This window comes from Prunus dulcis, chromosome 4 (assembly GCF_902201215.1).
Source record: "Prunus dulcis chromosome 4, ALMONDv2, whole genome shotgun sequence".
NCBI lineage: Eukaryota > Viridiplantae > Streptophyta > Magnoliopsida > Rosales > Rosaceae > Prunus > Prunus dulcis.
In genome coordinates, this window is record NC_047653.1 from 572,698 (window position 1) to 590,920 (window position 18,223).

At 37.5% G+C, this 18,223-nt stretch overlaps 4 protein-coding genes across 4 annotated transcripts; 2 read left to right on the forward strand and 2 right to left on the reverse strand.

Moving 5' to 3' along the window:
• Nucleotides 1-532: 532 nt before the first annotated feature.
• Nucleotides 533-2,977, reverse strand: LOC117624544 (mitochondrial pyruvate carrier 4). Its single transcript, XM_034355851.1, has 5 exons — nucleotides 2,846-2,977; nucleotides 2,003-2,101; nucleotides 1,802-1,854; nucleotides 1,050-1,123; nucleotides 533-861 (listed from the first exon to the last, which is right to left on the reverse strand). Exons 1-5 carry the CDS (start codon nucleotides 2,898-2,900, stop codon nucleotides 816-818), a joined length of 327 nt encoding a protein of 108 aa, XP_034211742.1. The 5' UTR covers nucleotides 2,901-2,977; the 3' UTR covers nucleotides 533-815.
• Nucleotides 2,978-3,089: 112 nt separating this feature from the next.
• Nucleotides 3,090-5,757, forward strand: LOC117624543 (probable carboxylesterase SOBER1-like). The gene is made up of 6 exons (XM_034355850.1): nucleotides 3,090-3,493; nucleotides 4,051-4,103; nucleotides 4,422-4,545; nucleotides 4,647-4,768; nucleotides 5,134-5,241; nucleotides 5,329-5,757. The coding sequence occupies exons 1-6, from the start codon at nucleotides 3,235-3,237 to the stop codon at nucleotides 5,416-5,418; spliced, it is 756 nt and encodes a 251-aa protein (XP_034211741.1). The 5' UTR covers nucleotides 3,090-3,234; the 3' UTR covers nucleotides 5,419-5,757.
• A 666-nt stretch (nucleotides 5,758-6,423) lies between these two features.
• LOC117623825 lies at nucleotides 6,424-7,529 on the forward strand. Its single transcript, XM_034354819.1, has one exon. It carries the CDS (start codon nucleotides 6,575-6,577, stop codon nucleotides 7,226-7,228), a length of 654 nt encoding a protein of 217 aa, XP_034210710.1. The 5' UTR covers nucleotides 6,424-6,574; the 3' UTR covers nucleotides 7,229-7,529.
• Nucleotides 7,530-9,993: 2,464 nt separating this feature from the next.
• On the reverse strand, nucleotides 9,994-12,676 carry LOC117626029 (serine/threonine/tyrosine-protein kinase HT1). Its single transcript, XM_034357657.1, has 3 exons — nucleotides 11,861-12,676; nucleotides 10,797-11,252; nucleotides 9,994-10,354 (listed from the first exon to the last, which is right to left on the reverse strand). Exons 1-3 carry the CDS (start codon nucleotides 12,275-12,277, stop codon nucleotides 10,103-10,105), a joined length of 1,125 nt encoding a protein of 374 aa, XP_034213548.1. The 5' UTR covers nucleotides 12,278-12,676; the 3' UTR covers nucleotides 9,994-10,102.
• Nucleotides 12,677-18,223: the final 5,547 nt, after the last annotated feature.

An 18,223-nucleotide genomic window follows, 5' to 3' on the forward strand; every position in this document is an offset into this window, starting at 1 on the left:
GGCAGTCCAGGATTTTCTCCAATATCTGAAGAAATTAGAGCTACTACAAGGTTGGGCCATGTCCAAAAGCTGATCCCCTCAAGAGATTTCTCTGTTTCGGATAGTATGTTGGGTCTTCCAGAGACCAGAGCCATCACCATCCATCTCCATGAAATGCGCTATGCAGTATATAGTATAAGACTAGGTTGTGCCATTATTTTAATCTCTCTCTCTCTCTCTCTCTCTCTCTCTCTCTCTCTCTCTCTCTCTCTCCCCATTTGGATTTGGTACAACAGAAACAAAGAGGAGCCGCATATATTTCTTTACTTACCTTATTGGGACTTTCGACCAAATAAAAAAAATACTATTCCGAAGTTTGGAGTTAATTTATGCTGGTCAGCGGGTTAATCATGCTTTCAAGTTTTTTTTTTGGGGGTTATAATAAAGAAGCAAAACCCAAATCTCATTGTGACAACGCCAATATTTTGGATTGACCAAAAGAACCTGTGGAAATGGGGGAAGGGAATATGAACTGCGCAGAGCTACAAAAATGTAGAGCAAATGAAAGGAGTTCGGATCCCAAAAAGAAGAGAGAGTTTTGGAGAAATGAGATTATTGGTAAATTAGGGACTTTTGGTGTTCAACTGTCCACTAACTTTCAGTTGCAAAATGACAATCAACAGAGAAGTACAAATGGCCGCATATGACTATCCAAATATCTCCAAGAAGGCAACCGTAAATCAGGTGTACCAAATCGAATTCAATACAATGGAAGGGAAGTAGGCAACATGAGCCTTTGCACCCATGAGAAGATGTGCTCGGGACAATTTTCGTCATCATTCTTCAGCAGCAGCTGCTTCTGTCTCGGAGAAAAAATCTTGCCTGGAATATAGAAGATTGTGTCATAGAGATGTTCAGGTTATGATGGAACAAACTCGTAAAAACATTTTGATTCATTCCAATTAAACCATTGATAACAAGCACTGTTTACTGAATCATTTGATAAGATCCTATCCTTCAATAATCACCAAAATTCCACATCAAAACAAATAACATCAAATTGAACTTACCGTATTTTACGAGAAAGTTGGTAGAGGCCTGTCCCTGCCATTGCTACATTCACACTAAAAAGATTCCAGTTCTTCTGCAATTATGAATTACAGAGACCAAAACTTAAAATCCAGCAGAAAATCCATCCAGGAAAGCTCCAATAACAGAATCAAGAAGAGAACCAAAAGACTTATCCTTAACACAAGCACTTTTACTCCTTTAACCTGCAACCAGGTCCCTTTTTATTGTTCTATTTCCACATCAAAGAACATGTATGACTATTTCGTTGCAATGGTGACGTTTTGGAGGGGTCCAGAGGCATGCCACCATTAATTTATCATGGAGCTCACAAGTTTACCGAAAGCAGGTCTTTCTAATCATTTAAGAAAACTCCAAAGTTGACAAACATAAACCTGAAATAAAATTTTCAAACCAATCTTCCTTTGGAAAGTAAAAGTTTGGATTGAACTTGTGATCACAACTACAATTTAGCACATCAATCATTTCAAGCAAACCTAATTACATCACAGATTGTACACTACACACCAAATCTACATAAGATATGTTCCAAGTTCACACGATCAACAAAATTTACCATTTGAAGCAAAAGCACAACCTGTATATGTATTCATTTTATAAACTATTCAATAAAATTTGGTGTTAAGTAAACTTCAAACAGAAGTAGCTGTTTGACACTCTCTGGATCAGAGCTATTATCATCAATCTTGTGATCTTCTAGAGGCAGGAATATTATATCAACAGTTGTACTTACCGGAGTGATGACAGTGCTATAGCGTGACCAGACAACTCCAGTGCATGCAACCGCTGTGTAACAATATTGAAAGAGACAAAGAAAAAGAAAAGTGAGAAGAATACAACATTGAGATGACTCAATGTGTATCTTAAAGCGCTTGTAGTACAAGAAAAATGACTCGACATTTACAGTAGTACTTGTATAAAGCATCGAACAAACCTAATTGCTGAGGATATGAAAGATTTTCAGGTGGTTTGGCGAAGTCAGCAACATTAGCTATGCTGATGCCCCATTTAAATGTGGGTGCCCAAAAGTGAACTGCAATGCAATAACAGAGTAATTAATTAATACAAATCACTATCCATAAAAAATAGCATTACAATTATCAATATAGCAGAGTTTATATAGATTGGTTTTAGGTGGTCTCCAAAAGGTAGCAGAGGTTTTCCCAAATCTCAATATATTAGCAGCCAACTTGGTTTCAACCAATGCTTTGTTCCAAACTTCCACACGACCACAACAACAACAACAACAACAAAAAAACCAAATCAGATGCAAACAAAATAAATGGTTATTCTAAACCTGTGAAAGCCACTTCAAACCAAGTGAAGTTAGCTCAGAAATCCAACTCTCAGTTCTCCTTTAAGGTCATTTCCATTACTAATTTTCTTTTTTAGTGCAATGCACTACAGAAATTTGTTGGGTCAACGCACTTTAGTTTTAAAAAAAAAAAAAAATCAATCAATCAATGAACAAAATTTGCAGGGAAGAACTTGATCAAAGCTTAAATGCAAACGATGCAAAATTAAAACTTGGACTTTATTAGTCTAAAAGAAACAATTAGTCCTCCTACTTCTAATTTCTAGGAGAAGTCTCAATTGGGTCTCTTCACCAGAAGATAGTTAACGGTATGATTCATTTTAGGGACGGGTTAACTCTATCCAAAGGAAAAGATCTAAATCGCGCAAAACGGAAAATAAAAATTTTAAAATTGAAATTTCGGATAAAAATAATTAGAGAAAAGGATGATTCAGGTGTGAGATTGGAGTGACTGTGACTCACTGGTTTTAGGGCCGGCCGGGTGATTCCACAGCGCTTGGAGCTTCGAAGCCGCCATTAATATTCTCTCTCTAGCTCTGAAGCCCGCTCAAGTCAGAGAGAGATCAATAATATCTGCTGCTCGACCGTGTTGATCTGTAGGCCAATAGAAGTATGCCACGTATGCAATTAAAGGAAAATAAATTTTTTTGGTGGGAAATAATAAAATAAAATTCCCTTTTTTCATGAAAATAAAATTTCCCACATTAAACATAGCAATGGAGACATATTTGTTGGACTGGAGCGGGGTTAGGTGCCGAGAAAGGGCCCAAAGAGACAGGGGTAATTCTGGTAATTTCACATCCATCTCCTCAAATTTGCGAAAGCTAAAGCCCCATGGTTGATGATTAAGCATGAATCTTTGGCTTTTAGCAAAGCCAATTGCTGTGCTTTTGGTCACCGTAAGCAGCACCATCTTCTTGCTGCTACTCTCCCAGCAAAATCAATCTCCAAGACCAGCGTCAATGGCTCGAAGCTTTGTTCTGTGGCTTCATGGGTTGGGTGACTCAGGCCCAGCCAACGAGCCCATCAAGACCCTCTTCACTTCGCCTGAGTTTAGGAACACCAAGTGGTCCTTCCCATCAGCTCCATCAAACCCAGTTACATGCAATTGTAAGTTTACATTTACAGTCATAATTTCCGGATACTTGTAATTTTATATGTAATTTTGAGTTAGCTTTTTTTATTTTTTATGATATTACTTTTGTATGTTTATGTAATTGAGGGTTATCTTATGATCTTCTGGAGAATTTAATTACCGTTGCTATTAGTTGCGTGTTGAAGGATTGTTATAGATAGCTTTTGAATTACATGAAGTTCGAAAAATCCGCCTAGGCGCTTGTCGTCCGCCTTGGCGGCCTGGGCGGGTCGGGTCCTTTTTTTCCTGACTTTAAAGAAAACCTCACGCAGCACGCTAGGTTGTCCCTTGTTATCAAACGCATTATGAGTCTATGATGCATTCAATCTTGATTTTCAATACGTAACTTGTATTGCTTTTAGAATTGGGGTCTCAAATTAAAGTGGAGACTGCGGTCATTGTTGAAAGTGCAGGAATCTCTTCTTTTTTTGTGAGTGAAAGATGTCTTTGTGCTGATAAATACATAGAAAGAGCATAACTTGATCTAGAGCTATTCAGTATACTGATCTAAGGCATAACTTTGTTCTTGTAGATGGTGCTAGGATGCCTTCATGGTTTGACATTGGCGAGATTCCTGTAACGGCTGTAAGTTATGATTCTGTTTCTTCCCTTTATTTATTTAAATATGCTTGATAATTTGTAGTAGACTCATGCCCAGATAATATTAAGCCCCTGATCTCACCCTTCCACCCTTATTCTTAAGGCCAGAGGAGCTGTCGAAAAGGCCATTGGCCTCTCAAAATATAATTTTTTTTTCCTCCTGCTTAAATCTTTCTGTTTTGCATTCATGTTATGAATTCAAATGAAAAGGGGGTCTGACACCCTCTACCACTTGAACCCGTTCTCATGAAATTGCTTATATACTTTGTTGTTTATTGAAGACCATACTGTTACATGTTTCAGAATTCTCCAAACAATGAAACTGACCTGCTCAAAGCAGTTAAGAGTGTGCATAAGATGATAGACAAGGAGATAGATGCTGGCACAAATCCTAGTAATGTCTTTGTGTGTGGATTCAGCCAAGGAGGTGTGTCTCTTTCTCTATGCACTTACATATACACGGTTAGAAACACTTGCACAATTGATTTCTTTGTTGCTACTGACTTGCAAGTACAACCTTTTTACCAGGTGCCTTGACATTGGCAAGTGTTCTGCTATATCCTAAAACTCTTGGAGGAGCTGCAGTGTTTAGTGGATGGGTTCCTTTTAGTTCATCTATAATAGAACAAATCCCACCAGAAGCAAAGAGGGTACGTTTCAATCAGGATTTGTTTCTGTTATTGTGCTGTGCCTCAATAATTTATTACTTGTCATTGGGAGAATTCAAAATCAAACTGTGCTTGTCCATCTATTATAGTGATACCATCATATCTGATAATAGATTTCATCATTGTCATTGTCATGGACTTTGTCCCATTTGTAAGATTTCTGTCTAATGAAATCTAATGTCCATGAGTTCCTATTATATGGGGTCCTCTCTCCTATTAATCTAACTTTTTGAGAAAAACTATTGTGGTCTCAATGTTAAATGTGATTGCAATGAACTGGTGCTTTCTTGTGAATTGTCGCGTGATACAGCCGTCTGATTACCTAAATATCATTACTACATGTGCAGACACCTATTTTGTGGTCTCATGGGATTGCAGACAGAACAGTATTTCTTGAAGCTGGACAAGCAGGTCCCCCCTTCCTTGAACGAGCTGGTGTAAACTGCGAGTTTAAGGTATTTTATGCAAAGCAACACAAGACTTCTTAAATGCACACTTGACTTGTACGCTACTCCGAAAATTTGACTGGTTGTAAATTGCAGGCTTATCCTGATCTTGGCCATTCAATAAGCAATGAGGAGCTCAAGCACCTGGAATCATGGATTAAAGCTCGTCTACCAAGTTCTTCTTGAAGGTTTTCGCTTGTATAATTATAGCCATAGGTCCTTGGTGTTTGATCATTATAAATGTGAGAATTCAAAATTCCCATTTTTATCTGACTCATATTTTACCGTTTGCCCTTACGTCAAATTTGCATTGTCTTGAATCTGATCGGGGGGAAACTGGAATGCCATAATAAGAAGTTGTTCATGGCTAGCGCAGACCTTAACTTGCTCTATTTATCATTGTTATTGCAATCTTCGGAATTTGCATGTAATTTCCTTTGACGATTTCTGATGTGATGTGTAAATTGTAATGGCGTGCATTTTGCTCTACATTTTGATATGATGTGTCAAATTTTCGGAGCCAAACTCAAAAACTTTGGATATACGATGTTGTCTTATTATATGCTGCCCATTTGAGATCTCTAAACACACAGAGTGTGATGTGAGTGAGACATGAGTTAGTTTCCATTCCAAGTCAACAAAATGTAGAGCAAAATGCACGCCATTAAAATTTACACATCATATCAGAAATATGACACCCTACTTGCAAATTGCAATCTATTAAACTCGTTTTGACACAGTCAAAATGGCATTGTCTTTTTATAAAAAATAGTATCTTATTGCTTGATTCATTAATCCAGTTAGTTAACAAAGCCTTAGAATTCATTGAAAGCATTTGTATTTAAATGAACTTTTACCTCGTACAGCTTTGTTCAGGGTCAGGTTCAATTGTAAATAAAATAAGGATTAAATAAATAAATTATAAAAAAAATTAACAAGGTCCAGGCTCATCCCCCAGGGCTGTAGCACCACAGATAAGGCCGAGCTCAAAGCCCCACCAACCCCTACTTACTTACTTACACAGAGGCAGACCGAGAGAGACTAATCAAAGGTAAGCTGGTCCCACAGCATCACAACCGTCCAAGTAATCCTATCCACGCACTCCGATACACTGCATGTACAGATAGTTAGTAGCCCTGCGCTGCACGTGAACATTGCCCCCAATCAGAACCCAACTTTCGTAATTTCATACATCACCCCAACACCAACTCCAATGCCTCTCTCTCTTTGATGAATAAAACCTCAGCAACCCTTCAAAGGCCAAAACCTCTATCTCTGTCTTCTCTCTCTGAACCTCATCGTCATCAACTGTAAGTCTTTGATTCACCAATAGGCAACAACCATGAAGAAGCTCTACCGGAAGGGCACGGTTCATCCTTCACCGCCAATCATATCAGACCACCTAGCCTTCCTTCCCGCTACCATCCTCACCCTCGCGGCGGCTCTGTCGCCCGAGGACAGAGAGGTCTTGGCTTACCTCATCTCCTGCTCCAACAGCTCCGTCAACTTATCATCATCATCTTACGGTTCACGTAAGTCCACCGCAGCCTCTGCCGCCAAAAAGGGCCCCGCAAAAGGCAGTGGGAGCGGCGGTGACCACCCGGCGCGGTTTAACTGCGACTGCTTCAGGTGCTACAAGAGTTACTGGGTCAGATGGGACGAGTCGCCGAATCGGCAACTGATCCACGAGGTCATCGATGCTTTTGAAGATTGGGTGTTGGCTGAGAGTAAAGGGCAGGCAAACTCAAAGTATAATAATAATAACAGTAGGAAGGAGAGGAGGAACAAGAGGGGTCATAATGGTGGGTCATCGGGTGAGTTGAAGCGGTCCGAGTTGAGTTTGAAGAAGAAGGAGCTGGCTCAGGCTCACATGGCGGATCAAGAGACTAGTGGTGGTCGTGGTGGAGAGGTTGATGAAGAAGAGTCAGAGAAGAGTTCAGTGAGAAGGTTTGTGAGCTTTGTTGGAGAGAGGATATGGGGTGTGTGGAGCCAATAAGTTTTCCCTAATCTCAAAGACTACATCAAGCAATAATTAAGTTATAATATGACTTAATTATGAGGTGGGTTTAGTTAATTCCATCTTCTTCATATCTTCATATCTTCATGATGTGTCTTTTCTTTTGTTTTGTTTTTTGGCCGTAAATTACCCTTTCAAGTACATGTAAACAAAAATGGGTAATTTTAATTTTGACCTTTGAGTCATCACAAATTAGTTTGCAACAACTGTGGCTGAGGGACTCTGACTCTTTAGTGTTTTGTATTTTGATGGTGCATGCAAAAATCTATTATTTTGATCACATCAGCTCCTGCCTGAAAGGTTTTTGGAATGAGAGCACAGCACGGGGTGGCTTATATCTTTGCCAAATCGCCAAATGCCTTGGCTTCCCATATTTTGGCATCAACATAATGTTGGAAACTATACACAAATTTTGATTCCAACACATAATCTCGAGTCGTAACTAGTTGCGATGAGAAGAAGAGGTAGGTGTCTCGCAGAGTTAGGCGTCGCACTGCACTAGCACTAGGCAAACACAACAAAGTTAGGCTTGGATTAAAGCAAAGGAGCCAAAAGAGTTCCCCACTATAAACTCCAGTCCAAACCCTCCTCACCTTCTTTTCGTTGTTCCCCAGGCCCATTTATTTCTTCCATAATTGATTAATTTAATATATAACATCACATATATAACATCACCTTTTGTGGACGAATTTATCCCTTTTCCCCAAGCTCAATACTTTTTGATGATGAACTGAATCGATTGATGCTTAATGATTATAAACAGGAAAAGGAAAATGGGTGGTCTTTCTATTGATTGAGAGTAAATTGGCTTCCTTTTGAGGCAAAAGGTGAGGGAGAATTGCAGTTTACCAAACCGAAAGAAAAAGGTCATCCACACTTTTGTGTTTAGTTTTAGACTAAATTTCACTTATCTTTTCAAAACAAACCACATACGTAATTTAAACAAACAATTATGGTAAGATGAAAAGATAGATGATAAGGCCTATTGGTAACTCCAGTATAAATATTCTAAGTGGAAGTGGACTTTTTAACAACATAATTAAAGAAGAAACTCCCTCTAATTAACCTTGCACAGTTGCACCTAATTACCAACAATGAGACACTTGTAAGCATATATATGCCTTCTCCATTAAGAAAAGTGCATTATTCAGTTGATCGAATCGAAATAAAAAGGGCATTTGGGTAATTTTGAAAAAAGTAAACAGAATATTTTAATAATAAATATTCTCTGAAATTCTGCACCCTGATTGTTTTTTTTAAATATATATATTTAAAATAACTAATAAAATTTGGTAAAATAAATGAGTGAGAGAGTATTTTTGGAATGCACATCTTGGGTTGGTTTGGGGCCAATAAATAAATAAATAAATACCGAACTGAAAGAAGGGGACAATTGCCCCAACTCTCGGTGCCTCCGGCACATATTCCCCGACCATATAGCTTAACATGCACCTACGTATCATCACCGTACACGTAGCATGGAAAACCTCGGATGTGCCTGATTCCTGCGTTATTTTGACGGTCTAGATTTATCGTTAAACTAAACCCATCCATACATGTTTTCCATTAGGTGGTTAACAAACTTTAGTTCAAGATGGTGTGAGTTGAGTTTACCCTTGAAATGAATATTTCTTCAAGGATTTATAAACAAAACAATAAAGTTGCAAATTATAGGTCCCTAATTTATTATTATGTATAAGCGATGGTTTAAATCCATCTAATTTATATAAAGATTCGAATACTCACTTGATGTCGTTTTTTAGCTTTGTTCTCACGCGTTTGATTTGGCTAAATGATTTAATGTATTTATTTTTTGGCGAGCCATCTAAAATTCTTCGGACCACTCATGATGATAATGCAGAAAATAAGAGTTGGATTTGGATTTTTGAATGGGTCAAGGTCAACAACTTATAACACTTAGATCAAGTCCTCAAATAAAACCTCCAAGAGCAGGCAGGCTCATGCTCATCCACAATTCAGAATGAACAACATCTCTTGGCTTTTGTTGCAAACTTTTTAAAGTTCACGTTATGTTTGTGATCCAGATAGCAACTGAGCTTTTCTCCACTCATCACATATATATATATATATATATATATATATATATATATATATATATATATATATCAACCTGAACCTGACGTGTTTTACTGAGCGTTGATTTCGTTTGTAGCTTTCACAAAAGTCTTATTAAGACTTAATCAGACCCAAACAAAACGCTTGCATGCAACATATGCATAATGCATGCATGAATTAGTCAATACCAAAAAGCAGATTCTTTCTTTTTGGTCCACAGTATCAAATTGAAATGCTTTTTCCCCAAGTAAGAAAACAAAAACCCATGGGAATCCATTATGTATGTGAGATTAAAAAGCAAAGCAAAATGCTTTTCTTTTCTTAAACACATGACTCATGAGCTATGCTGTGTAAGATTTTTCTATTAATCACCAATATATATCAATCATTTCATTCATGGTTTGTCAAATGAATTTCGAATTCACGATCAAATAATTGAAGTTGGCCAATGACAAGTTGACAACCAACCAGTGAAGAAGATTCCTCATATTATTTTTATACCTGGAGGGATTTCTATTTCACTTTTGTGATTGGAATTCTATATCTGCTTGCTTTGATTTGAACGACGTTGGACAAAGAACAAATCTAATCTTTTCTTTTTTTTTCTTTTTGTTTAATACTCAGAATTCTATATCTGAACATTCACATCAAAGTTTTTACATTCCTCACATACAGTTACATAAGATAATTAAAAGAAAATCATGTTAAAATTATAATGGACTCATTTGACAGCCTTTTATGATGGAAATAACAACAGCAATACCTTGTAATGTGGACTTAGGCTTGTACAGGTACAGAAGAGGAGCTCATGGATACACAGCCCTTCAAGCGTTCAATAATGACATTTCTGCTCACCAGCCCGGAATGGTGCGTCAGAGGAAGGCCCTCCTTCACACACTCATCATACTTCTCCAAAGCAGACACAATGTCGCTAAAATCCGGCCGCTTCGAAGGGTTTGCTGCCCAACAGCGCTTGATCAGGTGCGCAAGCGCCGGTTGACAACTAGCCGGCATTGGAGGGCGTTCATTCTGCCGCATCAAAATAAAATTATGCTTATTTCCTCCAATTTCAGCAATTTTTTTTTTTTTCACGTGTAGCAGCAAACAAAAGATTGATTACGCACTTGTAACAACTTTAAATAGGAACCTTATTCTATAAGAGCTTTGGAAGCCCCTACGTAGATGTAGACTGATGTAGCAGCTTGCATTGCAGCATATATATAACCAAAACCACATCTTAATTAATGAACAATTCCTGTTCATTCAAAGCAAATACATTTTTCACTAGAATGTTTTTAGTCCATTAGACAATTTAGGATCCAAATTATGAGAAATCCAGAATTGAAAAATAGTATATATCAAGTTAGACAGAGAAAAAAAGCGTAAGACCTAAGCATATTTCAAGAAAGATGGTATGGAATATCTTTTGACTCTAATGAAAGGATGTGCAATTTGAGAATAACCATCTCACCTTTTCAGCCACAGCAAATGCAGCCTGCACAGGGGTCATTCCTTGAAAGGGAAGCAAAGCTGTTGTCAGCTCCCATAACACAATCCCGAAACTATAAACATCAACCTTCCGAGTACAAGGTTTCTCCTTGATCATCTCCGGTGCCATCCAACGGTAAGTTCCCTTGTTTCCCTTGGTTTCCTGGCACTGTGTTTCAAGACACGATGTACCAAAATCTGCCACCTTAACCCTCATATCATCATTAAGAAGCAAGTTATTGGATTTGAGGTCCCTGTGGATCACCCCTTGAGAATGAAGATACTCCATTCCTCGGGATATGTCAAGAGCTAACCTCAGTATTGTTTCTGTTGAAAGAGAGTATGGCTCCTTCTTGTTGAGATACATCCTCAGCGTTCCTTGTGACATATATTCCGTGATGATACAGTACACAGGGGGCTTTTTACAAGCTGCAATAAACTGTGAACAAAAAGAGTTTACCAATTTAGCAACAAGATATTCAATAATCACATGAGCAAGTGTTGATGCAGAGTATTATTGGATTACACCCAGTCTAAAAGTAGACCACCGGTTAAAATGCTAATATATATTATATGCCAACATGATAAAACCAACATATAATCTCGGAGATTAAAGGCAAGGCCAAAGAAGATGTGGGATTTACATATTAAGAGCCTAACAGTGAGACAGTAGCCAACCCCAAAGTCTAGATAATTTAATTTGCTCAAAATTTCTTAGGATGTCTTTCTTATATTTGATCATCTAGACAACCAAACCAAACCAAACCAAGTTTGACAGAGGAGGATCAATGCCGATTTCCGCTAATCTGAAGTGGAAAAACAGATAGAGCTATACTTTTACTAACATGTTCTGATTTATAATAGTAATCTATAGATAATGCTAGTAGTACAGAGCAGAGCCAAGGGACTTTGTTAACTAACTAGCATCCTCCAATACACTATTTTCCATGAACTTTTTTAAACATTTGAAAGCAAGAAAACCTTTAATCAATGTTACCAATAATAGTAGATGAATTTTTGTTTTGGGAGTTGGAACATAAACCTTACCTGCACTATGTTGGGATGAAAGAGACGTGAAAGCAGGGCAACTTCAGACTTAAATTGCTGCTCAAGTAAGGTTCTGGTCTCCTCCCTCTGGGTTGGAATTCTCACCATTTTCACAGCAACAGCTCTCTGCTTGTAGATTCCACGATAAATCCGACTATGTGCTCCAGACGCGAACTTGTTGCCAATAAAGAGCTGAGAAAGATCAGCAGTCCACTCCTCCTGGTCCTCCTTTGACACCTCCCAAGTTTCCACATTTTCCGACTCCAATATCATAGACCATGAGTCCAAGCTATCAAATCTCCTCCTTTCCATGCTGTCCATGTCAGAATTGAACTGGGGTCTCGATGAGGAAGGGTTTGGTAAAGACTTGCTCTTCGACTTTCGAAGACCAAGTGCATGGAAACATGAGGCCGCCATTGGGGTTCTAACTGAGGTGGTTCAATAAGCCCTTTAAGGAAAATTGGTATTATTATATGAAATATGGCAAGTCTTCTGTCAAAACAAACAATCAAAAGGTATTTTCCTTCTGAACGTGTGAATTGATTTCAGGAAGTGCATGAACAGATTCCGAAACATGGATCACGAAATAGAGTGGATTACATATGTGGGTTTTCATCAAGTAACGGAACAGGGATGTTATCAAGGAATAAGCTTCAAATTTCTCAGAGAAAAAACACAAACATAGAAGAACCAAGAGACTATTTTCCATGAAAAAGATAGGCCAATTGTTGTGTATCAAAGGAAAAACGAATGAGTCGAAACCTTGTGCTTGTGATGAAAGTGAAACACATGGAAAGGAAGATGAATTGGTTTCATGGTTTCAAGGATTAGAAGCAAAAGAAGAGAGACTGCATGAAAATGAAGATTTTGCAGATGAAGAGAGAAAGGGGTACGCAGATTTTCACGGTTGTTTTGTTTGTGATAGGATAAGGAGGATTAGGTCGTTCAGCAGTAGAAAGATGAATTCAAAGGCAGAGATTTCAGGGGTGGCTCGTGATTGCTCGGTTCAAAAGTATACTTTTTTTTATTGGTTTGAGAGAGAGAGTCCAGCCAGCTACTCTGTTATGTTCTGTTTCTGTAGCAGGTTCTTTTTAGCATCATGAATGCTAAGTGGCCACAGTGGCAAAGGTTTTTAAGATTTGCTGTTCCTGGAAACTTGGGATATATCCCAATTCTTTAACTGTAATTAACAGTAATGCCACTTCTGCTTTGCACACATGTCATACAAAGGCGGCTTCAAACCCCAAATAAAAAGGCAAAAACAATTTATTTTAGTGGTTGACTGAATTTGAATTTAACCATTGTCAAAATTAAATAATTGCATCAACAATTCATTGTTCATCTTGCTGAGCGATTTGGGATTTAAAGTTGCCCAAATGAAATGATCTATTACTCTCACCATCATAGGATATGATTGACAATGCCTAATCTTGTTTATGTCCTTATTAATTTATTTGTTAATGAAAATTTGATCATTCTGTGAATATTTTTGCCTCTTCTTCTTGAAGAAACTTGGTGATGGTTCTGATAGTCTGATTTATGTCAATACTGTACCAGGCATAATACTTGGTCAGCTGCCCAAGCTTAATGGGCTTTAAAATACGTGTAACGTGGCAATGCTTGATTTCATATGTTTTTTTATGATTTACGTGTTAATGAGAACAAATCTTTTACATACGCGGCCGTGCTATCTGCTCCAACAAAAAACCATAAAAAATTATATTGAATATTTAAATAGTATAGCCGCGCGGCTATACTTTATAAATATATTTAAATATTTTAATAGTATAGCCGCCCGGCTATACTATTTAAAATTCAGAAGTATACAGAAGAAAAATTTGCAGCAGCCAGTTCACTATCGGTGTCATATTCTATTCCTCGTCTTTGTCACTTTTCCTCTTTGCGCCCAAGTTTATCAATTTGCCGTTGAACAATAACCCGAAAACAGAAGTGCAATGCTTCATTCCATATGTTTTTGATGATTTATGTGTTAATGAGAACAAATCTTCTACAGAAGCTGTGCCATCTGCTCCAACAAAAATTCATAGGTAGAAGGGAGCTGTTAGATAATTGAATGCGCGGTTACTGTTGAAGGAAATGGGCTTAGCCCGATTTAAGCCGACAAGTACATAACATAAGAGCAAGTTGGGCTGCGGGATCAACCCTGTTTGGAGGAATGCCCTCTGCAGATGAGGAATTGGACAAAAGTCAGATGCTAGTTCAGAACTTTTGATAGAAGGTTTCCCGGTGGCATTGGTTAGTAGATCCCCACTTGCAGGAGGTGTTGATTCATCCTGCCTTTCTCCAGTTGCTGGCTGGTTTGGGCCTAGACAGAAAAATATAATATATAAATAGTATAGCCGCTCGGCTATACTGTAAATACATGTGAATATTCAAATGGTATAGCCGCGCGGCTGTAATTTATCAATATATTAGAATATTTTAATAGTATAGCCGAGCGGCTATACTTTGTCACCCAACCTCTCTTAAGCTGGCTTGGGCATTCCTTGGATCCGGGCCGCCTATTAAAGGCCTATATCGGCGAATATTTAAATAGTATAGCCGCGTGGCTATACTATTTAATATTTTCTAATATTTAACAGTATAGCCGAACGGCTATACCGTTTTCATATATGGAATATTTAAACAGTATGAAGCTTACACAGAAGCATCCATCAGTGCTCTTTCCTCTTCTGGTTCAAGTATGTTCTCCCAAAACGTAGAACCAGATGTATCAGCTGGCCAATGTTGTATGCCTTCACCTTCAGAAAGTTTTGATTGAGAAGCCAGCTTAGATCATAGGAGCCACTGCATGTACCCTGGGATGGGGCTGAGAGTCACAAATGTCTGATTTTAAAGGGAAGAAAAGGCCATGTGTCAGAGAGCAAATCCATTAGCAAGACTTAGACAGAAAAGTATGATAAATATTATATATCCTCAAATTTTTAAAAGAGACTGAAGCACTTACAGAAATATTTGTCATTTCTCTTTTCACAAGTGTGATCACGCATTTGATTAGAAACCTTCCTAGGTTGATCCCTTGTAAAGCCAGGCTGTGTGGAATTTTTTCAGTATTCAGATCAAGCAATGGTAGAAAAAAACCGAAGATAAGAGGTCAATTATTTTATTTAAAAGGAATTTCTGAATAAATATATATAAGAAGTCCTTAATAGTGCGGGATTTCTCAATGATATATATAAGAAATCCATATGTCTCAAATTTCAATCACCTATTCGACAGATTCAGTCCCACCCAAACCCAACCCTAAAACTCCTCCAACCTTCGATTTCGAGATATCATATAAAAGTGGTGATGGCGGCCCGGCGTCAGAACCCGCAGATTGAGAATGTTCGGATGATGCTTCCCTCGAGCATTCGCTGCACCGCTTGTAGCACTGTCATGGCCAAAGGCACCAAGTTGAATTCCCGCAAAGAAGAAGCCCTCGGCGAGGTACTTACTTGGCTTATTATTCTTCTTTAATCTTAATCTTGTTCGTGTTTTGAAGCTTTAATTGGCCAGTTCATCTCTCGTTTTGCTCTCTCTTAGTTCAAGTTATAGGGTTTGTTTATTTTTGTTGATGATGGAAGCTCTCTCTCGCTCTAGGTTTTGAGAGCTTTGGTGTTTTCTAATTGGTCAGGTTTAAATTTCATGCGATACACACTACTAATTGTTGCATCATTAGTTACCCAGTGCTCGGCTGAGATCGTCATAAGGACAGACCCACAATATTCGCACCTTACTGTTGAGGCCGGTGCTTCGAAATTTTATAGTCATTTTATCCCATGACTTCCCCCTAGGGTTGAGTAGGTAAAAGAAAGGAACTAAAGATTCTGCCTACATACATACAGCTATATACATATATTTGCATGCATGCTTCATGTCTTTCTGTTTTTATATTGTCTTTTACTGTCATCACAATTACTCAATCCAAACTTCCTTTGCAGAAAGAGAAGTTGGTTCCTTACACGGACCCAAACTGGCAAGAGAAAAGAGAGGAGGTCTTAGTTAACAGGGTAGGTACTAGTTATCAGGTTTTCAGATTCCCTAATCACATTGCTGCTGCTGCTGCTTAAATAATGACTCAAATCATATATGCTTATTTCCATTTCAGATACAACAAATTATAGATAAGCATATTCAGAAAAGGAAGATTGAAGAAGCGGGAGATGCCATGAAATCTTTGGATTTCAAAAGAGAGATTTAGCAGTTTTCCGTCAAGGTAGATTCCTTATTATTTGTAGTCAGATTCATAGCCCATCGATGTGATAATGCATGTAGTTTGCTAAGCTTGGGCATGTGACTGATCATTTAGGGCGGAATGAAGTGTGGACTTTCCTAAACAAAAATATATACAAGTTGGTCCTACATTCCATGCTTCCCTCCAAAAACGGATTGCTAATTTAGCTAGTTTTCGTTGTCATTGGTTTATTTGATATCCTTGTGTACATTAACGTGTTTCTTAACTTAAGAGTTTTTGAGATGTACGCAGGTTTATGAAATATTTCGACTTTTGTGTTGATAAAACGAAGGACGCTGCTTGGAGCTTTATGGCTCTTTCTAATCTTGTTTTCAATACATGGGATGATGGAATGGAATGGAAATGTATGTCCATAATATTGGGTTCATTCACATTCCAAGAATGAATGATTGATTGATTCAAGTTCAACTATTACTTGTACCATATCTAATGCCCATCATGGTCATCACCCAACACTCATTTCAAACATGAGGCTGATTTTCAATAATTTAGTTTCACTCTATTACAACTCACCTAACGTTCCTTCTCTCTCGTACACACACACGCACACTATTTTATTATTTTTATTTGATTTATTTTCATTTGTTTACATTCCCCAATCCTTCTCCTGCTGCACCGACAACTTTTTTAATAACGATGGTAAATTCTTCTGAAATCTCAACCCAACAACTAGAGGCATTTTAAGAGTCGTTCTACTGCGAGTGTCATATATCTACTATATATGTGGATTTTTATGTGAGTTACATAATTCATTTGAATAGTAATTTTAATTAAATTTAATGATGTGGATCTTTATATTTCTCTGGTAAATTGTCCTGACTTGCAAATGATTATAACCATAGATGGTTTCATGAGGAATGAAGTTGAAAATATATTGGGTCAATCAGCGGTTCGGCCTATTGGGCTACAGGGTTAATGCTGAATTAGATCCTCCATTATGCAACTGGTGACCAATAGGCCCACAGTCCAAATTTATCACACACAAAATACAACTAGAAAGTTTGAATTCAATCTTTAAGAAGAATCTAGATAACGTAATTTCAAAAAATAAATATATAAAAAACAGGAAAAACGTAATTTCCGAATGAGGATGCGAAGAGAGAATCCCTTGTAAAAGAAAAAGCGGAAAAACCTTTACCGGCATCACAAACCTTCTTCAAGTATCAAAGAAATATTAAATTGCTGCCAAGTCCGAGCCCACCACAACATCTTGACCAAATTACCCTTGCAAAGTTGGTAATACTTTTCAAATTTACCTTACCCCTTTCACAACTTCACAACGAACCAAATCTATTTCCATTCAGTCATAATCTTAATTTCTAACTGTATGTAATTAGGTTAGGTCTGTTTACCGTTTACTACTTTGGATTGGAGGAGTGCATATGTTTCGCTACCGACGTAATTGGAAAATCAAATTCCAATGTTGCCCTTTTGGGTTTTTTAAATTCCACAATGTCTTGAATTCATAAACCACATTGTTGTGTGTACTCCATAATTGTGAGTGTGACAGAGAGACCCATTCTGCCAAAATCATTGTATTAAAAGCAACAAAAAAATAAATAATAAATAAAAATCAATGTCTTGGATGGTCTTTTTTTTTATATTGAAAGTTGGCATCAACCCTAGCACCAGCATACATATATGATTTACAACTAATTCGTGTATTTTTGTCTACCGACTATAGTTCCTGTAAATCTAATCTTCATTGCATTGAATTGGATTTAATGAGATTATATTCGCCCTTAGTTTATAAATCCCCAACCATCACAATTTAATAATCAATTTATTGTGCATAAGCAGAATCTAAGAAGATTCTAATATTTTGAAGATTTTATGGCAACCATAGAACCCCATTTCATTAACTCACAACAAACCCAACTTTTTGGTGGGGTATGGACTTATAAGATTGACGGTGAGATATTATGAGTCATTCTATAGTGAGATCTTATCTTTTAATCGTTGAATCAAATTGATTAGCTTCATTTAAAGGCCATCACTATAGAATTCTTGGAAATATCATATCATATGGGCTATATGGAGGGAGGGTAATTTGCTTAATTGAGTTTTAATATCATATTTCATAAATGATGAGCAAATATGAGTTA